The 22,848-nt window shown below is 56.5% G+C and overlaps 1 protein-coding gene across 1 annotated transcript in view; it reads right to left on the minus strand.

Annotated features, from left to right (window-relative positions):
- LOC139240474 (SLIT-ROBO Rho GTPase-activating protein 3-like) overlaps positions 1–22,848 on the minus strand; it is a 50,476-nt gene that overhangs the window by 3,613 nt on the left and 24,015 nt on the right. The window contains exons 8-17 of the mRNA XM_070869010.1: positions 17,663–17,764; positions 16,248–16,445; positions 14,519–14,603; positions 6,698–6,725; positions 5,403–5,505; positions 3,823–3,883; positions 2,613–2,690; positions 2,339–2,470; positions 1,798–1,903; positions 427–654 (exon numbers count right to left, since the gene is read on the minus strand). Coding sequence (XP_070725111.1) covers positions 427–654; positions 1,798–1,903; positions 2,339–2,470; positions 2,613–2,690; positions 3,823–3,883; positions 5,403–5,505; positions 6,698–6,725; positions 14,519–14,603; positions 16,248–16,445; positions 17,663–17,764 — 1,121 coding nt within the window. The remainder of the gene's footprint in view (positions 1–426; positions 655–1,797; positions 1,904–2,338; positions 2,471–2,612; positions 2,691–3,822; positions 3,884–5,402; positions 5,506–6,697; positions 6,726–14,518; positions 14,604–16,247; positions 16,446–17,662; positions 17,765–22,848) is intronic.

Here is a 22,848-nt window from a genome sequence, read left to right on the forward strand (position 1 = left end):
CTCCCTCAGTACCGCCCCTCCGACAGTGCGGCGCTCCCTCAGTACTGCCCTCCGACAGTGCGGGGCTCCCTCAGTACTGCCCCTCCGACAGTGCGGCACTCCCTCAGTACCGCCCCTCCGACAGTGCGGCGCTCCCTCAGTACCGCCCCTCCGACAGTGCGGCGCTCCCTCAGTACCGCCCCTCCGACAGTGCGGCACTCCCTCAGTACCGCCCCTCCGACAGTGCGGCACTCCCTCAGTACCGCCCCTCCGACAGCGCAGTACTGCGCTCCCTCAGTATCGCCCCTCTGACAGTGCGGCGTCTGACCTTTCACCCCTGACCCCCCCCGAGCGGGGTTTGGGGATGCGACAGAAAGGGGATTGAAAGGCTACGGTGGGAGGGGAGAGTGTCCTCGGTCTGTCCAACGCCCCCGCAGCGCCACTCACCAGTCACCCCCCTCCTCGGTCATGCATTTCTCGTAGACAGGACCCTGCAGCAGCTCCGGCCCGGGGAAGATCTTGTCATGGTGCAGGATGACGGTCTTAATGGCCTCGTTGACCTGTGCCTGACAGGAGACCGGGTCCTGATCGTCGGGGACAGTCATCAGCGTGGGCCCGAAGCACACTGCCAGATTGTAGTGGTCCATCATATTCTCATCGCTGTACTGCGACAGACTGGGAGACAAGGGCGAAGGTGAGAGAGAGCCACCCTGAACAGGAGAAACACCAGCAGGAGTCGGCCATTCGGCCCCTCGAGCCCACTCCGCCATTTAATAAGATCACGGCCGATCTGATCTTGGGCTCAGCTCCACTTCTCCGTCCGCTCCCCATATTCCCTCATGATTTTGAACAACTCTATTAAATCTCCCCTTATCCTTCTCCGCTCCAACGAAACATAAAAACACAGAAAATAGATGCAGGAGTAGTCCATTCGGCCCTTCGAGCCTGCACCACCATTCAATATGATCACGGCTGATCATTCCCTCAGTACCCCATTCCTGCTTTCTCTCCATACCCCTTGATCCCTTTAGCCGTAAGGGCCACATCTAACTCCCTTTTGAATATATCTAACGAACTGGCCTCAACAACTCTCTGTGGTAGAGAATTCCACAGGTTCACAATTCTCTGAGTGAAGAAGTTTCTCCTCATCTCGGTCCTAAATGGCTTACCCCTTATCCTTAGACTGTGACCCCTGGTTCTGGACTTCCCCAACATCGGGAACATTCTTCCTGCATCTAACCTGTCCAGTCCCGTCAGAATTTTATACGTTTCTATGAGATCCCCTCTCATTCTTCTAAATTCCAGTGAATATAAGCCTAGCCGATCCAGTCTTTCTTCATATGTCAGTCCCACCATCCCGGGAATCAGTCTGGTGAACCTTCGCTGCACTCCCTCAATAGCAAGAATGTCCTTCCTCAGATTAGGAGACCAAAACTGAACACAATATTCCAGGTGTGGCCTCACCAAGGCCCTGTACAACTGCAGTAAGACCTCCCTGCTCCTATACTCAAATCCTCTCGCTATGAAGGCCAACATGCCATTTGCCGCCTTCACCGCCTGCTGTACCTGCATGGCCAACCTTCAATGACTGATGTACCATGACACCCAGGTCTGTTGTGAGGTGCCCAGAATTGGGACGCAGTATACAACCTCACTGTTTCTGTACTCTGTGCTTCTGTTTATGAAGCTGGGAGTGGTGTGCGGAGAGGCTAATAAGGGCTCTGGACACAAGCCCCCCACCCCCGCGCCCCCTCACCCCTGCCAGATGCTCAGCGATGTACCCTTATCATTGTTGCCACAAACGAAGACTAGACTCACTGATTTAGGAATGCAAAGAGATATCTCATGACGACAACAACTGTGGGCTCGAGTGTCTCCACCACCTCCTTGATCTTGTAGGCGCGCTCCAGCAAATTCTCAATCTCTGTAACAAGGAGAAATGGCTTTATATTCGACCGGCATAGCGAGGAGGGCCCGAGGCCCCACGGTGCAGCAACAGGCCCGAGGTCCCACGGTGGAGCAACAGGCCCGAGGTCCCACGGTGGAGCAACAGGCCCGAGGTCCCACGGTGGAGCAACAGGCCCCATGGTGCAGCGGGGGGGCCCCGAGGCCCCACGGTGGAGCAACAGGCCCCACGGTGCAGCGGGAGGGCCCGAGGCCACACAGTGCAGCGGGAGGGCCCGAGGCCACATGGTGCAGCGTGAGGGCCCAAGGCCCCACAGTGGAGCAACAGGCCCCGAAGCCCCACGGTGGAGCAACAGGCCCCGAGGCCCCACAGTGGAGCAACAGACCCCGAGGCCCCACGGTGGAGCGACAGGCCCCAAGGGGGAGAGAATTGTGGCCACAGACAGACACTCACCGACGCAGGATATGAAGTTGCTGAAGGAGTCCGTGGGGAAGAAAGGTTTACTGAGACCCCGGAAGTAGAGTTTGAGAACGCCCGCCACCGAGTCGATGTTGTGTGCGTTCATCGTGTCCAGCGGGTCCTCGCCTGGAGTAAAGATTAGCGGAGAAGGTGGGTGAGAGTGATGGGACCCCCAAAACACAGAAACCTCCCCCCCACTTCCCTGCACACATACACACAGCACCCCCCCTTCCCGCGGTGAGATACCGTGCCCTCAGAAAGGACCCACCTCTCTCGAAGGCGTTCCTGATGTCATTGACCTCGACTTGTGAGCCCGGGATGCGGAAGATTCCCTCGTGGTGAAGCCCTGTTTCAACAATAAGACGGTGAGTTCGACCGGACCCAGAGTCACATCCGGAGTCTGACCGGACCCGGCAAATGGGGGAAATAGGATCGTCGGCAGTGATCACTGTGGGAGGAGGGAGGGAGGGAAGGATTGGAGCGAGGGAGGGTGGGAATGAGAAGGGGAGGGGAGGGATGGAGGGAGAGAAAGCGAGGGGAGGAGAAGGAGTTAGGGAGAGAAGGTGGCAAGGAGGGAAGAAGGGAAGGATGCAGGGAGGGAGGGAAGGAAGGAGCGAGGGCGTGGGGGAGCGATGGAGACAGAGAAGGAGGGAGTGAGAGAGGGGTGGCGTGAGGGAAGAGGGGGAGGGAGGGAGAGGGATGGAGTGATGGAGTGATGGATTGAGGGGAGAGGGGGAGGGAAGGGAGTGAGGGGAGAGGGAAGGAGTGAGGGGAGAGGGATGGAGTGAGGGAAGAGGGAAAGGGAAGGGAGTGAGGGGAGAGGGATGGAGTGAGAGGCAGAGGGAAGGCGAGAGAGGGGAGGGAGTGAGGGAATGGATTGAGGGGAGAGGGGAAGGGAAGAAGGGAGAGTGGAGGGAGGGAGGAAGAGGGGAAGGAAGGAGGGAGAAGTGGAGGGAAGGAGGGAGAGGCGGAGGGAAGGAGGGAGAGGCGGAGGGAAAGAGGGAGAGGCGGAGGGAAAGAGGGAGAGGCGGAGGGAAGGAGGGAGAGGCGGAGAGAAGGAGAGGGAAGGGTAGGAGGGAGAGGGGAGGGAGGGAGAGGGGGAGGTAGAGGCACAGTGGGGGAGGGAGTGAGGCAGTGGGGGAGGCAGAGGGAGGGAGGGTATGAGGGGGGAGGGTGTGAGGGGGGAAGGTGTGAGGGTGAGGAGGAGGGAGGATGTGAGGGGGAGGGGGGAGGGTGTGAGGGGGAGGGGGGAGGGTGTGAAGGGGGAGGGGGAGGGTGTGAGGAGGGAGGGTGTGAGGGGGAGGGGGGAGGGTGTGAGGGGGAGGGGGGAGGGTGTGAGGGGGAGGGGGGAGGGTGTGAGGGGGAGGGTGTGAGGGGGAGGGGGGAGGGGGAGGGGGAGGGTGTGAGGGGGAGGGTGTGAGGGGGAGGGTGTGAGGGGGAGGGTGTGAGGGGGGATCAGGCAGGGGACCATTACTTACCGTACAGGTTAATGAAGCGGATACAGCTGACCACCACCAGCGGGATGGGCTGCCCTGAGCTCTGAGGGAAGCAGAGAAGACAGTGAGCAGTGGGGCAGGGCGAGCACACTTCCACATCCAGACTCAGGACAGTCGGACCCACACACCCTGCATCTCTGACCCCTGGCCCTTCGCCGACCCCTCCCCCTGACCCTGCAACACACTGCATCCCTGACCCCTGGCCGACACCCCCCCCTGACCCTGCAACACACTGCATCCCTGACCCCTCCGCCCTGACCCTGAAACATGCACTCCATCTCTGACCCCTGACCCTGACAGCTCAAACCCCTCCCCCTCCCTCGGGCCCTTCACCCCCCCCCCCCCCCACCCCCCAAGCCAATCCCTCACCCCCAGAACCCTCACACCCCGACCCAATCTGGGCTGTGGCAAGTGTGTGACTATGTCCCCATCTCCCTCAGTCCTTCCCCCCCCGCTTCTCCCTCAGTCCCCCCCCCCCCCCCCCGCCTTCCTCAGACGTAGGAGGGAGAGGGAGGGAAGGAGGGAGGGAAGGAGGACCTGATGAGGCACCCCGTGCCTCCCCCCACGCTCTCTCAGGGAGGTGCTGATCTTTGACCTCAACTCCACTTTCCCGCCCGATCCCTCGATTCCCCTCGAGTCCAAAAACCTACCGATCTCGGCCTTGACTATACTCAATGACTGAGCCTCCACAGCCCTCTGGGGCAGAGAGTTCCAAAGATTCACCTCCCTCTGAGTGAAGAAATTCCTCCTCATCTCAGTCCTAAATGTCCGAGCCCTTATCCTGAGACTGTGTTACCCCTGGTTCTAGACTCCCCAGCCCCGGGGGGGAAACACCCTCCCTGCATCTACCCCGTCAATCCCCCTCACAATCTTGTATGTTTTCTAAGAAACATCAGACACAGGAGCAGGAGTCGGCCATTCGGCCCCTCGAGCTCGCTCCGCCATTCAATCAGATCGCGGCTGATCCGATCATGGGCTCAGCTCCACTTCCCCGCCCGCCCCTTCACTCCCTTATCGCTCAAAAATTTGTCTATCTCCCCCTTAAATATATTCAGTGACCCAGCCCCCACAGCTCTCTGGGGCAGAGAATTCCACAGATTCACCAGAAGAAATTCCTCCTCATCTCCGTCCTAAATGGGCGGCCCCTTATTCTGAGACTATGTGCCCCCTAGTTCTAGATTCCCCCACGAGGGGGAAACATCCTCTCTGCATCCACCCTGTCCAGCCCCCTCAGAATCTGATACGTTTCAACAAGATCACCTCTCATTCTTCTAAACTCCAGCGAGTATGGGCCTAGTCTGCTCAATGTCTCCTCAGAGGACAACCCAGGGACCAGTCTGGTGAACCTTTGTTGCACTCCCTCTGGGCGTCAATTCATAGAATCATAGAATGGTTGCCGCGCAGGAGGCCACCATTCGGCCCCTTGAGACTGTACGGACTCTCAGCTAGTATAAGCAAATATATCCTTCCTTCGATAATGAGACCAAAACTGTGCTCTAGGCGTGTAAGGACCCGGGTGGTATCTGGGAGCCGTTCCTTGACTTAGCTTCATGCCCGAGTACCTTGATGAACATCTCCAGATCGCCATTAAAGAGTTTTTGGTTGTACTGGGAGCAGGGTCGAGCTCTCCGCTGTCTTTGCGACCGGCCCAGGGTCAACTGCAACCTGCCGAGGAGAGGAAGAGAATTAGCATCTTACACAACGGGACCTCTGTCCCCCCCACACATCTCACAGGAACAGGGGGAGGCCGTTCAGCCCCTCGAGCCTGTTACATTAGGGACAGGAGGAGGCCGTTCAGCCCCTCGAGCCTGTTACATTAGGGACAGGAGGGGGCCGTTCAGCCCCTCGAGCCTGTTACATTAGGGACAGGAGGAGGCCGTTCAGCCCCTCGAGCCTGTTACATTAGGGACAGGAGGAGGCCGTTCAGCCCCTCGAGCCTGTTACATTAGGAACAGGAGGAGGCCGTTCAGCCCCTCGAGCCTGTTACATTAGGAACAGGAGGAGGCCGTTCAGCCCCTCGAGCCTGTTACATTAGGTGTATTGGGGGAGAGAGTTCCAGATTCCCACGGCCCTTTGTGTGAAGAAGTGCTTCCTGACATCACCCTGAACGGCCGGGCTCTAATATTAAGGTTACGCCCCCCTTGTTCTGAATCCTTGTTTTGAGTTTAGAAGAATGGGAGGGGATCTCACTGAAACGTGTCGGATTGTGAGGGGGATTGACGGGGTAGATGCAGGGAGGGTGTTTCCCCCCCGGGGCTGGGGAGTCTAGAACCAGGGGTCACACAGTCTCAGGATAAGGGGTCGGCCATTTAGGACTGAGATGAGGAGGAATTTCTTCACTCAGAGGGGGGTGAATCTTTGGAACTCTCTGCCCCAGAGGGCTGTGGAGGCTCAGTCGTTGAGTATATTCAGGGCTGAGGTCGGTAGATTTTTGGACTCGAGGGGAATCGAGGGATCGGGCGGGAAAGTGGAGTTGAGGTCGGTGATCAGCTGCGATCTGATTGGATAGCGGAGCAGGCTCGAGGGGCCGAATGGCCGACTCCTGCTCCTAATTCTCACGTTCAGATATCCTTATGATCTGGACTGCCCCCACCCGAGGGAACAGTTTCTCTCTCGATCTCCCCGATCGAGACCTTTAATTGTCTCAAACCCGTCGATCAGATTGCCCCGTAATCTTCTACACTCGAGGGACACAAGCCCGGTCTGTGTGTGGCCTGTCCTCGGGATTTAACCCTCTCAGCCCCCGGGTATCACTCTGGTGAATCTGTCCCACTGGCCCTCCGAGGCCGATATGTCTTCCCTGGTGTTCGGCCTCCTCCAGTCGGAGTGCTGGCTGTGGAGGCCGGAGGGGACCTACCTGCTTGTCTTGTCGTCTTCCACGACCCCTGCAGGGAAGAGAAAAGACTGGAGTTAGTTGGGGAGCGTGGCTGGGTCACCGCCGGGAGTCAGTGTCTTCCGCTCTCGTAGAAAAATAACAACTTGTATTTTGTATAGCGCCTTTAACTCAGTAAAACATCTCCAGGTACTGCACAGCGGTGTTACAAGACCAAACAGATAAATTTGACCCTGAGCCACATAAGGAGATATTGGGCAGGTGACCAACAGCTTGGTTGAAGAAGTAGGTTTTAAGGAGCATCTTAAAAGGAGGAGAGAGAGGCGGAGAGGTTTAAGGAGGGAGTTCCAGAACTTGGGGCCCAGGCAACAGAAGGCACGGCCACCGATGGTGGAGCGATTATAGTCAGGGATGGTCAGGAGGGCAGAATTAGAGGGGTGCAGAGATCTCGGGGGGTATAGGGGCTGGAGGAGGTTACAGAGATAGGGAGAGGTGTAGGGGCTGGAGGGGGCTACAGAGATAGGGAGGGGTGTAGGGGCTGGAGGAGGTTACAGAGATAGGGAGGGGTGTAGGAGCTGGAGGAGGTTACAGAGATAGGGAGGGGTGTAGGGGCTGGAGGAGGTTACAGAGATAGGGAGGGGTGTAGGGGCTGGAGGAGGTTACAGAGATAGGGAGAGGTGTAGGGGCTGGAGGGGGCTACAGAGATAGGGAGGGGTGTGGGGGCTGGAGGAGGTTACAGAGATAGGGAGGGTGTAGGGGCTGGAGGGGGCTACAGAGATAGGGAGGGGTGTAGGGGCTGGAGGAGGTTAGAGAGATAGGGAGGGGTGTAGGGCCTGGAGCAGGTTACAGAGATAGGGAGGGGTGTAGGGGCTGGAGGAGGTTACAGAGATAGGGAGGGGTGTAGGGGCTGGAGGGGGATACAGAGATAGGGAGAGGTGTAGGGGCTGGAGGGGGCTACAGAGATAGGGAGGGGTGTAGGGCCTGGAGCAGGTTACAGAGATAGGGAGGAGTGTAGGGGCTGGAGGAGGTTACAGAGATAGGGAGAGGTGTAGGGGCTGGAGGGGGATACAGAGATAGGGAGGGGTGTAGGAGGCTACAGAGATAGGGAGGGGTGTAGGGGCTGGAGGAGGTTAGAGATAGGGAGGGGTGTAGGGCCTGGAGCAGGTTACAGAGATAGGGAGGGGTGTAGGGGCTGGAGGAGGTTACAGAGATAGGGAGGGGTGTAGGGGCTAGAAGATGTTACAGAGATAAGGAGGGGTGTAGGGGCTGGGGAAGGTTACAGAGATCGGGAGGGGTGTAGGGGCTGGGGGAGGTTACAGAGATCGGGAGGGGTGTAGGGGCTGGAGGAGGTGACAGAGATAGGGAGGGGTGTAGGGGCTAGAAGATGTTACAGAGATAAGGAGGGGTGTAGGGGCTGGGGAAGGTTACAGAGATCGGGAGGGGTGTAGGGGCTAGAAGATGTTACAGAGATAGGGAGGGGTGTAGAGGCTGGAGGGGGTTACAGAGATCGGGAGGGGTGCAGGGGCTGGAGGAGGTTACAGAGATAGGGAGGGGTGTAGGGGCTGGAGTAGGTTACAGAGATCGGGAGGGGTGTAGGGGCTGGAGGAGGTTACAGAGATAGGGAGGGGTGTAGGGGCTGGAGTAGGTTACAGAGATCGGGAGGGGTGTAGGGGCTAGAAGATGTTACAGAGATAGGGAGGGGTGTAGGGGCTGGAGGGGGTTACAGAGATCGGGAGGGGTGCAGGGGCTGGAGGAGGTTACAGAGATAGGGAGGGGTTTAGGGGCTGGGGGAGGTTACAGAGATCGGGAGGGGTGTAGGGCCTGGAGGAGGTTACAGAGATCGGGAGGGGTGTAGGGCCTGGAGGAGGTTACAGAGATAGGGAGGGGTGTAGGGGCTGGAGGGGGTTACAGAGATAGGGAGTGGTGTAGGGGCTGGAGGGGGTTACAGAGATAGGGAGGGGTGTAGGGGCTGGAGGAGGTTACAGAGATAGGGAGGGGTGTAGGGGCTGGAGGAGGTTACAGAGATAGGGAGGGGTGTAGGGCCTGGAGGAGGTTACAGAGATAGGGAGGGGTGTAGGGGCTGGAGGGGGTTACAGAGATAGGGAGGGGTGTAGGGGCTGGAGGAGGTTACAGAGATAGGGAGGGGTGCAGGGGCTGGAGGAGGTTACAGAGATAGGGAGGGGTGTAGGGGCTAGAAGATGTTACAGAGATAAGGAGGGGTGTAGGGGCTGGGGAAGGTTACAGAGATCGGGAGGGGTGTAGGGGCTAGAAGATGTTACAGAGATAGGGAGGGGTGTAGAGGCTGGAGGGGGTTACAGAGATCGGGAGGGGTGCAGGGGCTGGAGGAGGTTACAGAGATAGGGAGGGGTGTAGGGGCTGGAGTAGGTTACAGAGATCGGGAGGGGTGTAGGGGCTGGAGGAGGTTACAGAGATAGGGAGGGGTGTAGGGGCTGGAGTAGGTTACAGAGATCGGGAGGGGTGTAGGGGCTAGAAGATGTTACAGAGATAGGGAGGGGTGTAGGGGCTGGAGGGGGTTACAGAGATCGGGAGGGGTGCAGGGGCTGGAGGAGGTTACAGAGATAGGGAGGGGTTTAGGGGCTGGGGGAGGTTACAGAGATCGGGAGGGGTGTAGGGCCTGGAGGAGGTTACAGAGATCGGGAGGGGTGTAGGGCCTGGAGGAGGTTACAGAGATAGGGAGGGGTGTAGGGGCTGGAGGGGGTTACAGAGATAGGGAGGGGTGTAGGGGCTGGAGGGGGTTACAGAGATAGGGAGGGGTGTAGGGCCTGGAGGAGGTTACAGAGATAGGGAGGGGTGTAGGGGCTGGAGGAGGTTACAGAGATAGGGAGGGGTGTAGGGCCTGGAGGAGGTTACAGAGATAGGGAGGGGTGTAGGGGCTGGAGGGGGTTACAGAGATAGGGAGGGGTGTAGGGGCTGGAGGGGGTTACAGAGATCGGGAGGGGTGTAGGGGCTGGAGGAGGTTACAGAGATAGGGAGGGGTGTAGGGGCTGGAGGAGGTTACAGAGATAGGGAGGGGTGCAGGGGCTGGAGGAGGTTACAGAGATCGGGAGGGGCGAGGAGGCCATGGAGCGATTTGTAAACAAGGATGGAGAATTCTGAAATAGAGACGTTGTTTAACCGGGAGCCAATGTAGGTCAGTGAGCACAGGGGGTGATGGGTGAGCGGGACTCAGTGCGAGTTAGGACACGGGTCACAGTGGGTGATGGGTGAGCGGGACTCAGTGCGAGTTAGGACACGGGGCACAGTGGGTGATGGGTGAGCGGGACTCAGTGCGAGTTAGGACACGGGGCACAGGGGGTGATGGGTGAGCGGGACTCGGTACGAGTTAGGACACAGGTCAGCCCAGTTTTGGATCACCTGCAGTTTACGTCGGGTAGAACGTGGGAGGCCGGCCAGGAGTGCGTTGGATTAGGCAAGTCTGGAGGTAACAGAGGCACGGATGAGGGTTTCAACAGGAGAAGAGTTGAGGCAGGGGACGGAAGTGGGCGATGTTACAGAGGGGGGAAAAGGCGGTATGCTGTGGATATGTGGTCGGAAGCTCATTTCAGGGTCAAATACACACGCCCGTAGACTGCTGTAGGACACTGATTAAATAGATTCTGTAGATTGTTGTAGGCGCTGTTTAAAAAAAGAAAAAGACTTGCATTTATATAGCGCCTTTCATAACCACCAGATGTCTCAAAGCACTTTACAGCCAATGAAGTACTTTTGGAGTGTAGTCACTGTTGTAATGTTGGAAACGCGGCAGACAATTTGCGCCCAGCAAGCACCTGTGCAAGACCTGGGTGTCATGGTACATCAGTCATTGAAAGTTGGCATGCAGGTACAGCAGGCGGTGAAGAAGGCAAATGGTATGTTGGCCTTCATAGCGAGAGGATTTGAGTATAGGAGCAGGGAGGTCTTACTGCAGTTGTACAGGGCCTTGGTGAGGCCACACCTGGAATATTGTGTTCAGTTTTGGTCTCCTAATCTGAGGAAGGACATTCTTGCTATTGAGGGAGTGCAGCGAAGGTTCGCCAGACTGATTCCCGGGATGGCAGGACTGACATATGAAGAAAGACTGGATCGACTCGGCTTATATTCACTGGAATTTAGAAGGATGAGAGGGGATCTCATGGAAACATATAAAATTCTGACGGGACTGAACAGGTTAGATACAGGAAGAATGTTCCCGATGTTGGGGAAGTCCAGAACCAGGGGACACAGTCCAAGGATAAGAGGTAAGCCATTTAGGACCGAGATGAGGAGAAACTTGTTCACTCAGAGAATTGTGAACCTGTGGAATTACCTGCCGCAGAGAGTTGTTGATGTCAGTTCATTGGATATATTCAAAAGAGAGTTAGATGTGGCCCTTACGGCTAAAGGGATCAAGGGGTATGGAGAGAAAGCAGGAATGGGGTACTGAGGGAATGATCAGCCACGATCTTATTGAATGGTGGTGCAGGCTCGAAGGGCCGAATGGCCTACTCCTGCACCTATTTTCTATGTTTCTATGCTTCTATATAGCGCCTTTCACAATCACCGGAAGTCCCAAAGCGCTTTACAGCCAATGAAATACTTTAGGAATGTAGTCACTGTTGTAATGTGGGAAACGCCAATTGGCGCACAGCAAGCTCCCACACACAGCGATGTGATAATGACCCGGAGCGTCTGTTTTAGTGATGTTGGTCGAGGGATAAATATTGGCCCCAGGACCCCGGGGAGAACTCCCCCTGCTCTTCTTCCAATAGTGGCCCCGGGATCTTTTACTTCCGCCCGAGAGGGCAGACGGTGCAGAGCTGAGGAACAAAGACTGTGAATCGACGAGCGGGGCCTTGTCACACCCCCGGGGTTAGCGAGGGTCTGAGATCCTGAGGTCCATACAGAGAGCCCCGAACCACATCCATGGTGTCACTGGGAATGGCGTTCATCATGGGGTCAATGGGAGTCACCATGGGGTCAATGGGAACGGGGGTCACCATGGGGTCAATGGGAGTCACCATGGGGTCAATGGGAATGGGGGTCACCATGGGGTCAATGGGAATGGGGATCACCATGGGGTCAATGGGAATGGGGTCACCATGGGGTCAATGGGAATGGGGGCCACCATGGGGTCAATGGGAATGGGGGCCACCATGGGGTCAATAATGGGGTCAATGGGGGGTGACCATGGGGTCAGTGGGAATGGGGGTCATCATGGGGTTAATGTGAATGGGGGTCACCATGGGGTCAATGGGAATGGGGAATGGGGGTCACCATGGGGTCAATGGGGGTCACCATGGGGTCAATTGGAATGGGGTCACCATGGGGATAATGGGAATGGGGGCCACCATGGGGTCAATAGGAATGGGGGCCACCATGGGGTCAATGGGGGTCACCATGGGGTCAATGGGAATGGGGGCCACCATGGGGTCAATGGGAATGGGGGCCACCATGTGGTCAATGGGGGTCACCATGGGGTCAATGGGAATGAGGGTCACCATGGGATCAATGGGAATGAGAGTCACCATGGGATCAATGGGAATGAGGGTCGCCATGGGGTCAATGGGAATGAGAGTCACCATGGGGTCAATGGGAATGAGGGTCACCATGGGGGGCAATGGGAATGAGTGTCCCCATGGGGTCAATGGGAATGGGGTCACTATGCGGTCAATGGGGAACATGTCTGTACTGAGACCTGTTGTGTATCTGTAAAGCATGCACTCCAATGTTCCGCCACCAGGGAGCTCATCCCCTGAAGTCTCAAGGGATCCCAGCATCCCTTGGGAACACTGTATATAAGCCGGCCCCCTAAGGCCTGTTCCTCACTCTGGAGTGTCTTATTAAAGACTGAGGTCACTGTTACTTTAACCTCCCTGTGTGCAGCCTCATCTGTGTTAGGAACACAATAACTGGCGACGAGAATACGATCCAACGCAAAGATGCAGCAAACTGTGGGCATCCTGGAGAAGTTCTCGGAGGGTGAGGACTGGGAAGCCTATGTTGAACGGCTAGACCAGTACTTTGTAGCCAACGAGCTGGACAGAGAAGGAAGCGCTGCAAAAAGGAGAGCGGTCCTCCTCACAGTCTGCGGGGCACCGACCTACAGCCTCATGAAGAATCTTCTGGCTCCGGTGAAACCCACAGATAAGTCGTATGAGGAGCTGTGTACACTGGTTCGGGAGCATCTTAACCCGAGGGAGAGCGTGCTGATGGCGAGGTATCGGTTCTACACGTGCCAGCGATCTGAAGGTTAGGAAGTGGTGAGCTACGTCGCTGAGCTAAGGCGACTTGCAGGACAATGTGAGTTTGATAGCTACCTGGAGCAGATGCTCAGAGACTTTTTTGTACTGGGCATTGGCCACGAGACTATCCTATGAAAACTTTTGACTGTAGAGACACCGACCCTCAGTAAGGCCATTGCAATAGCACAGGCGTTTATGTCCACCAGTGATAACACCAAACAAATCTCTCAGCACACAAGTGTTCGCAATGTTCATAAATTAACTGGAACTGTGTTTGTGAGCAGAAATGTACAGGGCAGAACCCACGAGTCTGCAACTGCCAGCAGGCCTCAGGTGACCAAGATAACTCAAACGAGTCCCAACAAAGGATGAATGCAAGGCAATTCACACCTTGTTGGCGTTGTGGAGGCTTCCATTCAGCCTATTCATGCCGCTTCAAAGGGTATGTTTGCAAGAGCTGTGGAACAATGGGGCACCTCCAACGAGCTTGCAAACGAGCTGCAAGCTCTACAAAACCTGCTAACCACCATGTAGCAGAGGAAGATCGGTCCATGGTGGATCAAAGCAATTTCGAGCCTCAGAGAGAGGAGGCAGATGCTGAAGTACACGGGGTGCACACATTTTCGACGAAATGTCCACCTATAATGCTAAACGTAAAATTGAATGACTTACCCGTAGCCATGGAACTGGACACTGGCGGTAGCCAATCCATCATGAGTAAAATGATGTTTGAGAGACTGTGGTACAACAAGGTATTCAGACCAGCCCTGAGCCCCATCCACACGAAACTGAGAACGTACACCAAAGAGCTCATCACTGTCCTGGGCAGCGCCATGGTCAAGGTCACCTACGAGGGCATGGTGCATGAACTGCCACTCTGGATTGTCCCGGGCGATGGTCCCACAATGCTTGGAAGGAGCTGGCTGGGCAAAATCTGCTGGAACTGGGATGACATCCGAGCGCTATCACATGTCGATGAGGCCTCATGTACCCAGGTTCTTAACAAATTTCCTTCCCTTTTTGGGCCAGGCATTGGAAACTTTTCCGGGGCGAAGGTGCGGATCCACTTGGTCCCAGAGGCACGACCCATTCACCACAAGGCGCGAGCGGTACCTCACATGATGAGGGAGAGAGTGGAAATCGAGCTGGACAGGCTGCAACGCGAGGGCATCATCTCCCCAGTGGAATTCAGCGAGTGGGCCAGCCCGATTGTTCCAGTACTCAAAAGTGATGGCACGGTCAGGATTTGCGGCGATTATAAAGTAACTATTAATCGTTTCTCGCTACAGGACCAATACCCGCTACCTAAGGCAGACGACCTATTTGCAACGCTGGCAGGAGGCAAGACGTGCACCAAGCTCGACCTGACTTCGGCCTACATGACGCAGGAGCTGGAGGAGTCTTCGAAGGGCCTCAGCTACATCAACACGCACAAGGGACTGTTCATCTACAGCAGATGCCCGTTTGGAATTCGGTCGGCTGCAGCGATCTTCCAGAGAAACATGGGAGTGCATGCTTTACAGATACACAACAAGACCCTTGTGCGCTCGGTGGCGAGGGGCTGGGACCTGTGAGCCCACCGTGACTCCCGTAGGGTGTGCCGTGCTGGCTCCGAGAAACTCACCCTTCTCGATGGCAGGTTTCAGCACCTCGAACTTGGCCTGCAGCTTGGTGATCCTGTTACTCTCTGCCACAAACTCCTTCAGTTTCTGAGGGGCACGGAGAGAGAGAGAGTGAGAGAGAGAGAGAGAGAGAGAGAGAGAGAGAGAGTGAGTGATCGTGCTGGAATCCCGGAGACAGCCCCCCCCAACCTGGGACATCACTCCTTCCCCCCTGCCCACCAGGACATCACCCCCCCCCATAACAAAACCGTTCCCCTCCCCCCAATCCCCCATCCACCAGTGACTCAAAACACTAACGACTACAGATGCAGAAAAGACGGAAGGAAGGAAGCGAGAGAGGGAGGGAGGGAGGGAGGAAAGATAGAAAGAAAATACAGAATAGAATGGATAAAAAAAAGAGAACTTCCATTTATATAGCGCCTTGCACCCTCTCCGGACGTCCCAAAGCCTCACAGCCAATGGCGTACTATCGGAGGGCGCTCACTGTTGTATTGTGGGAAACGCCAATTTGCGCACAGCAAGCTCCCACACACAGCGATGTGATAATGACCCGGATCGTCTGTTTTAGTGATGTTGGTCGAGGGATAAATATTGGCCCCAGGACACCGGGGAGAACTCCCCCTGCTCTTCTTCCAATAGTGGCCCCGGGATCTTTTACATCCACCCGAGAGGGCAGACGGGGCCTCGGTTTAACGTCTCATCCCGGAATACAGCCCCTCCGACAGTGCGGGGCTCCCTCAGTACCGCCCCTCCGACAGTGCGGCGCTCCCTCAGTACCTCCCCTCCAACAGTGCGGGGCTCCCTCAGTACTGCCCCTCCGACAGTGCGGCGCTCCCTCAGTACCGCCCCTCCAACAGTGCGGGGCTCCCTCAGTACTGCCCCTCCGACAGTGCGGCGCTCCCTCAGTACCGCCCCTCCGACAGATACAGAGTAAAGCTCCCTCGACACTGTCCCATCAAACACTCCCAGGGCAGGTACAGGGGGTTAGATACAGAGTAAAGCTCCCTCTACACTGTCCCATCAAACACTCCCAGGGCAGGTACAGCACGGGGTTAGATACAGAGTAAAGCTCCCTCTACACTGTCCCATCAAACACTCCCAGGGCAGGTACAGCACGGGGTTAGATACAGAGTAAAGCTCCCTCTACACTGCCCCATCAAACACTCCCAGGGCAGGTACAGGGGGTTAGATACAGAGTAAAGCTCCCTCTACACTGCCCCATCAAACACTCCCAGGTCTGACAACACACGATATCGTGTTCACAGGATGTTTGTAATTCATGACCAGTTGTCACTGCTGAGGGAGCTTGAAAGCAAAAGATATAAACAAGTCCCTGAAACGTGTGGCCTCCGCTCCGAGCTAAAGCTGATGCTGGAAAGATAGAAACGATTCACATCTCTCCAGCGCCTCTCACCCCCCGGGACGTCCCAAAGCCTCACAGCCAATGGCGTACTATGGGAGTGCGCTCACTGTTGTATTGTGGGAAACGCCAATTTGCGCACAGCAAGCTCCCACACACAGCGATGTGATAATGACCCGGATCGTCTGTTTTAGTGATGTTGGTCGAGGGATAAATATTGGCCCCAGGACACCGGGGAGAACTCCCCCTGCTCTTCTTCCAATAGTGGCCCCGGGATCTTTTACATCCACCCGAGAGGGCAGACGGGGTGTGATGTGACGATGCCCGGGGGGTAGTGGGTATGGCCAGGGGTTGCTGGTCCGTGGGCTTACGGTGATGTAGTAGGTCTCGGTGTCCTGCTGTGTGGAACGCCGCTTGCTGATGTTGGCCTTGCAGGAGGTGGAGTCGGGGGCGGCTGATTTCACCGACTCTGTGGAGCGGCTGGACTGTGAGACGTCGGGAATGTCGAAGTCCTCCGTCAACACCAGATCCTGCAAGGCCTGCAGTGTGGCTTTCAGAGTCTTGTTAATCTGTGGGCAGAGCGGGAGAAGAGGGTCAGTCTCGCCAGAGATACGCGCACACACACTCACATACTGACCCGCACACACACACAGACAGACACGCGCGCACACAGACAGACATACAGACACACACACAGACAGACACGTGTGCACACAGACAGACATACAGACACGCGCACGCGCACAAACAGACAGACATACAGGCACACACACAGACAGACACGTGTGCACACAGACAGACATACAGACACGCGCACGCGCACAAACAGACAGACATACAGGCACACACACAGACAGACACGTGTGCACACAGACAGACATACAGACACGCGCACGCGCACACACACACAGACATACAGGCACACACACAAACTCGCGCGCACACACACGGACAGACACGTGCGCACACAGACAGACATACAGGCACACACACAGACTCGCGCGCACACACACGGACAGACACGTGCGCACACAGACAGACATACAGGCACACACACAAACTCGCGCGCACACACACGGACAGACACGTGCGCACACAGACAGACATACAGACACGCGCGCGCGCACAAACAGACAGACATACAGGCACACACACAGACTCGCGCGCACACACACTCACATACTGACCCACACACACACACAGACAGACACGTGCGCACACAGACAGACATACAGACACGCGCGCGCGCACAAACAGACAGACATACAGGCACACACACAGACTCGAGCGCACGCACAGACAGACACGTGCGCACACAGACAGACAGACATACAGGCACACACACAGACGCGTGCACACAGACAGACAGACATACAGGCACACACACAGACGCGTGCACAGACAGACTGACGCACGCGCACACACACACAGGCAGACGCGAGCGCACGCACACAGACAGACACGCGCGCACACAGAGACCGCGCGCACGCACACAGACAGACACGCGCGCACACAGAGACCGCGCGCACGCATACAGACAGACACGCACGCACACAGAGACCGCGCGCACGCATACAGACAGACACGCGCGCACACAGAGACCGCGCGCACGCACACAGACAGACACGCGCGCACACAGAGACCGCGCGCACGCATACAGACAGACACGCACGCACACAGAGACCGCGCGCACGCACACAGACAGACACGCGCGCACACAGAGACCGCGCGCACGCACACAGACAGACAGAGCCACGGGTAGCGAGGAGGTTGAGTGCGCCCCTACCTCCACTGTCTCGAGCCGGGCCGTAGCCAGCGAGGTCTGCAGGCCCTGAAATCGCGAGAGCAGCTCCTGATACACAGCCGACTCGGTCCTCACCTCACACACCTGGAGCCGGAGAAAATACAACATGTAACGGGATAAACCTGCTCCATCCAGTGTCATTGCCCAGAAACCCGCTGTACCCCACTGCTCCTGTACCCCATAAACCGCTATACCCCGCGGCCCCTGTACCCCCGGCCCCTGTACCCCATAAACCCGCTGTACCCCCGCCCCTGTACCCCGGGGTACCCCCGGCTTCTGTACCCCCTGGCTCCTGTACCCCATAAACCCGCTGTACCCCCCAGCCCCTGTACCCCCGGCCCCTGTACCCCGGGGTACACCCAGGCTCCTGTACCACGGGGTACCCCATAAACCCGCTGTACCCCCGCCCCTGTACCCCGGGGTACCCCCCGGCTTCTGTACCCCCTGGCTCCTGTACCCCATAAACCCGCTGTACCCCCGCCCCTGTACCCCGGGGTACCCCCCTGCTTCTGTACCCCCTGGCTCCTGTACCCCATAAACCCGCTGTACCCCCCCAGCCCCTGTACCCCGGGGTACCCCCCGGCTTCTGTACCCCACAGCTTCTGTACCCCATAAGCCCGCTGTACCACAGCCCCTGTACCCCGGGGTACCCCCCGGCTTCTGTACCCCATGGCTCCTGTACCCCATAAACCCGCTGTACCCCCCCCAGCCCCTGTACCCCCGGCCCCTGTACCCCGGGGTACACCCAGGCTCCTGTACCCCGGGGTACCCCATAAACCCTCTGTACCCCCGGCCCCTGTACCCCCGGCCCCTGTACCCCATAAATCCGCTGTACCCCCGGCTCCTGTACCCCGGGGTACCCCGACTCCTGTACCCCATAAACCCGCTGTACCCCCGGCCCCTGTACCCCGGGGTACCCCCCGGCTCCTGTACCCCGGCGCTCCATACACACCGCCGCCCCTATATCCCCGCCCCCTATACATCGTGCCCCCAATACCCTGTGGTCCCTATATCCCGCGCCCGCTATACACAGTGCCTGCTATATCCCACATCCCCTGTAACCCCGCCCCCATACATCGTGCCCCCATACCCCGTGGCCCCTATACCCCGCTATAGTAATAGTAATAACTTTTATTTATATAGCGCCTTTAACGTAGTAAAACATCCCAAAGTGCTTCACAAAACAAAACAGATAAATTTGACACCGAGCCACAAAAGAAGAAATTAGCGCAAGAGATTGGTTTTAAGGAGCGTTTTGAAGGAGGAAAGAGAGGTAGAGAGGAGGAGAGGTTCAGGGAGGGAGTTCCAGAGCTTGGGGCCCAGGCAACAGAAGGTGGAGCGATTATAATCAGGGATGGTCAGGGGGGCAGAATTAGAGGAGTGCAGACATCTCGGGGGGTATAGGGGCTGGAGGAGGTTACAGAGATAGGGAGAGGTGTAGGGGCTGGAGGAGGTTACAGAGATAGGGAGCGATGTAGGGGCTGGTGGAGGTTACAGAGATAGGGAGGGGTGTAGGGGCTGGAGGGGGTTACAGAGATAGGGAGGGATGTAGGGGCTGGAGGAGGTTACAGAGATAGGGAAAGGTGTAGGGGCTGGAGGAGGTTACAGAGATAGGGAGGGCTGTAGGGGCTGGAGGAGGTTACAGAGATAGGGAGGGATGTAGGGAGGGAGGTACAGAGATAGGGAGGGGTGTAGGGGGTTACAGAGATAGGGAGGGGTGTAGGGGGCTGGAGGAGGTTACAGAGATAGGGAGGGGTGTAGGGGGCTGGAGGGGGTTACAGAGATAGAGAGGGATGTAGGGAGGGAGGTACAGAGATAGGGAGGAGTGTAGGGGGTTACAGAGATAGGGAGAGGTGTAGGGGGCTGGAGGAGGTTACAGAGATAGGGAGGGGTGTAGGGGGTTATAGAGATAGGGAGGGGTGTAGGGGGCTGGAGGGGGTTACAGAGATAGGGAGGGGTGTAGGGGGTGGAGGAGGTTACAGAGATAGGGAGGGATGTAGGGAGGGAGGTACAGAGATAGGGAGGGGTGTAGGGGGCTGGAGGAGGTTACAGAGATAGAGAGGGATGTAGGGAGGGAGGTACAGAGATAGGGAGGGGTGTGGGGAGCTGGAGGGGGTTACAGAGATCGGGAGGGGGTCGAGGGGGCCATGGGGGGAGTCCATTCTGGAGGTAACAGAGGTATGGATGAGGGCTCCAGCAGCGGATGAGCTGAGGCAGGGGGCGATGACGGGCGACGTTACGGAGGTGGAAACAGGCCGTTTTGGTTATGCTGCCAATATGTGGTCGGAAGCTCATTTCAGGGTCAGATATGACACCTAGGTTGTGAACAGTATCGTACGCGCTATAACCGTACATCTCAGGCCATCGCCTTTCAAAAGCTGAACTATCTCCAAAGCCCAGACCCCTCCTCCCCGACACGAGTCCACGCCACTCTTGGGTCCTCCCACGGACTCCAGCGCACGAACCTGTCGCTCGTGACCAGAACTGTTGCCGTGTGATTGGGACCTTTTCTGCCGGTGGTGGCTGTGTGTGGATTGTGACTCTGTACTGCCACCTGGGGGCCGGACACGGCGCACACAGCGGCCGCACAATCCTCCATTACAGACAGTCCCCACGCCGTTTGTGCATTTATTCAGTTAGTCACGGGTTACCCGACCCACTGCGCAACTTAAACTCCACAAAATGAGCCCGACTATCAGGAGCAAAGGATTTTGGGTCCCCAGGAGTGTGTGTCAATATATACAGGGGGTCCCCGGGGAGTGTGTGTCAGTATTTACAGGGGGTCCCCGGGGAGTGTGTGTCAATATATACAGGGGGTCCCCGGGGAGTGTGACAGTATTTACAGGGGGTCCCCGGGGAGTGTGTCAGTATTTACAGGGGGTCCCCGGGGAGTGTGTCAGTATTTACAGGGGGTCCCCGGGGAGTGTGTGTGTCAGTATTTACAGAGGGTCCCCGGCAGTGTGTCAGTATTTACAGGGGGTCCCCGGGTAGTGTGTCAGTATTTACAGGGGGTCGACGGGAGTGTGTCAGTATTTACAGGGGGTCCCCGGGAGTGTGTGTCAGTATTTACAGGGGGTCCCCGGGAGTGTGTCAGTATTTACAGGGGGTTCACGGGAGTGTGTCAGTATTTACAGGGGGTTCACGGGAGTGTGTCAGTATTTACAGGGGGTTCCCGGGAGTGTGTGTCAGTATTTACAAGGGGTTCCCGGGAGTGTGTGTCAGTATTTACAGGGGGTTCCTGGGAATGTGTATCAGTATTTACAGGGGGTCCCCGGGAGTGTGTCAGTATTTACAGGGGGTTCCCTGGAGTGTGTGTCAGTATTTACAAGGGGTTCCCGGGAGTGTGTCGGTATTTACAGGGGGTCCCCAGGAGTGTGTCAGTATTTACAGGGGATCCCTGGGAGTGTGTCAGTATTTACAGGAGGTTCCCGGGAGTGTGTCAGTATTTACAGGGGGACCCCGGGGAGTGTGTCAGTATTTACAGTGGGTCCCCGGGAGTGTGTCAGTATTTACAGGGAGTCCCAGGTGAGTGTGTCAGTATTTACAGGGGGTCCCCGGGGAGTGTGTGTCAGTATTTACAGGAGGTCCCCGGGAGTGTGTCAGTATTTACAGGGGGAACCCCGGGGAGTGTGTCAGTATTTACAGGGGGTCCTCGGGTAGTGTGTCAGTATTTACAGGGAGTCCCCGGGGAGTGTGTGTCAGTATTTACAGGGGGTTCCCGGGGAGTGTGTGTCAGTATTTCACTGTTAACTGGAGATTTTTAGCGAAGAGGAAAGATTGGATAGGGCTGGGGTCTGTTTTCTTTGGAACAGAGGAGGCTGAGGGGAGACATGATTGAGGTGTGAGAGGCCTGGATAGAGTAGATAGGACGGACCTGATTCCCTTGGCAGAGGGGTCAACAACCAGAGGTCATAGAAATTGGGGGGATAGAGGGGACTTGAGGGGAAATGTCTTCACCCAGAGGGTGGTGGGGGTCTGGGGGGGATCTCACGGCCTGAAAGGGAGGTAGAGGCAGAAACCCTCACCACATTTGGACGTGTGCTCGAAGTGCCGTAACCCACAGGGCTACGGACCCAGAGCGGGAAAGTGGGATTAGGCCGGGATGGCTCTTGGTCGGCCGGCGCGAGGCGGACACGACGGGCCGGAATGTCTCTGATTCTATGAATTATAAATCACATATTGTCACAGCTTCATTTTGCTATCAGTTTGCGTCTGCATACAACTTCCTAAACTTGTATTGTGGTATACTCTAGGGTAGTAACACTTCCCTGTCTGTCAGGCCGCGTGTTCTGCCTGTGAGGAATAATCGGAGCCAAACTTCCTTTTCAGCTGGAGAATGCGGAACTAACAGGGGACAGTTGAGAGAGATCAGTTTGGTTTTAAACAAATATCTTTATCGACGCGATGTCTTTTCAAAAAACGGAAAGAGGGGTGGAACAGTCCTCTGGGACGAGGGGTCAAATTGAGCGGAGACAGGGGTTAAGGGGCGGCTCCTCAAATTCTGGCTGCACTTCAGTCCCACGCTCCTGATCCATAGGAACTGATCCAGAGTCGATAGACTGTTGGAAAATGATCACCAATGCACCCACTATTTCTAGGGCCACTTTCTTAAGTACTCTGGGATGCTGACTATCAGGCCCTGGGGATTTATCGGCCTTCCATCCCGTCAATTTCCCGAACACAATTTCCCGCCTAATAAGGATATCCTTCAGTTCCTCCTTCTCACTAGACCTTCGGATCCCTAGTACATCGGAAAGGTTATTTGTACCAAAGTACATGTTCAATTGGTCTGCCATTTCTTTGTTCCTCATTATAAATTCACCTGAATCCGATTGCAAGGGACCAACGTTTAGAACATAAGAACATAAGAATTAGGAACAGGAGGAGGCCATCTAGCCCCTCGAGCCTGCTCCGCCACTCAATAAGATCATGGCTGATCTGGTCGTGGACTCAGCTCCACTTACCCGCCCGCTCCCCGTAACCCTTAATTCCCTTATTGGTTAAAAATCTATCTATCTTTGACTTGAAAACATTCAATGAGCTAGCCTCAACTGCTTCCTTGGGCAGAGAATTCCACAGATTCACAACCCTCTGGGAGAAGAAATTATTTCTCAACTCGGTTTTAAATTGGCTCCTCCGTATTTTGAGGCTGTGCCCCCTAGTTCTAG

Source organism: Pristiophorus japonicus, chromosome 32, assembly GCF_044704955.1.
Source record: "Pristiophorus japonicus isolate sPriJap1 chromosome 32, sPriJap1.hap1, whole genome shotgun sequence".
NCBI lineage: Eukaryota > Metazoa > Chordata > Chondrichthyes > Pristiophoridae > Pristiophorus > Pristiophorus japonicus.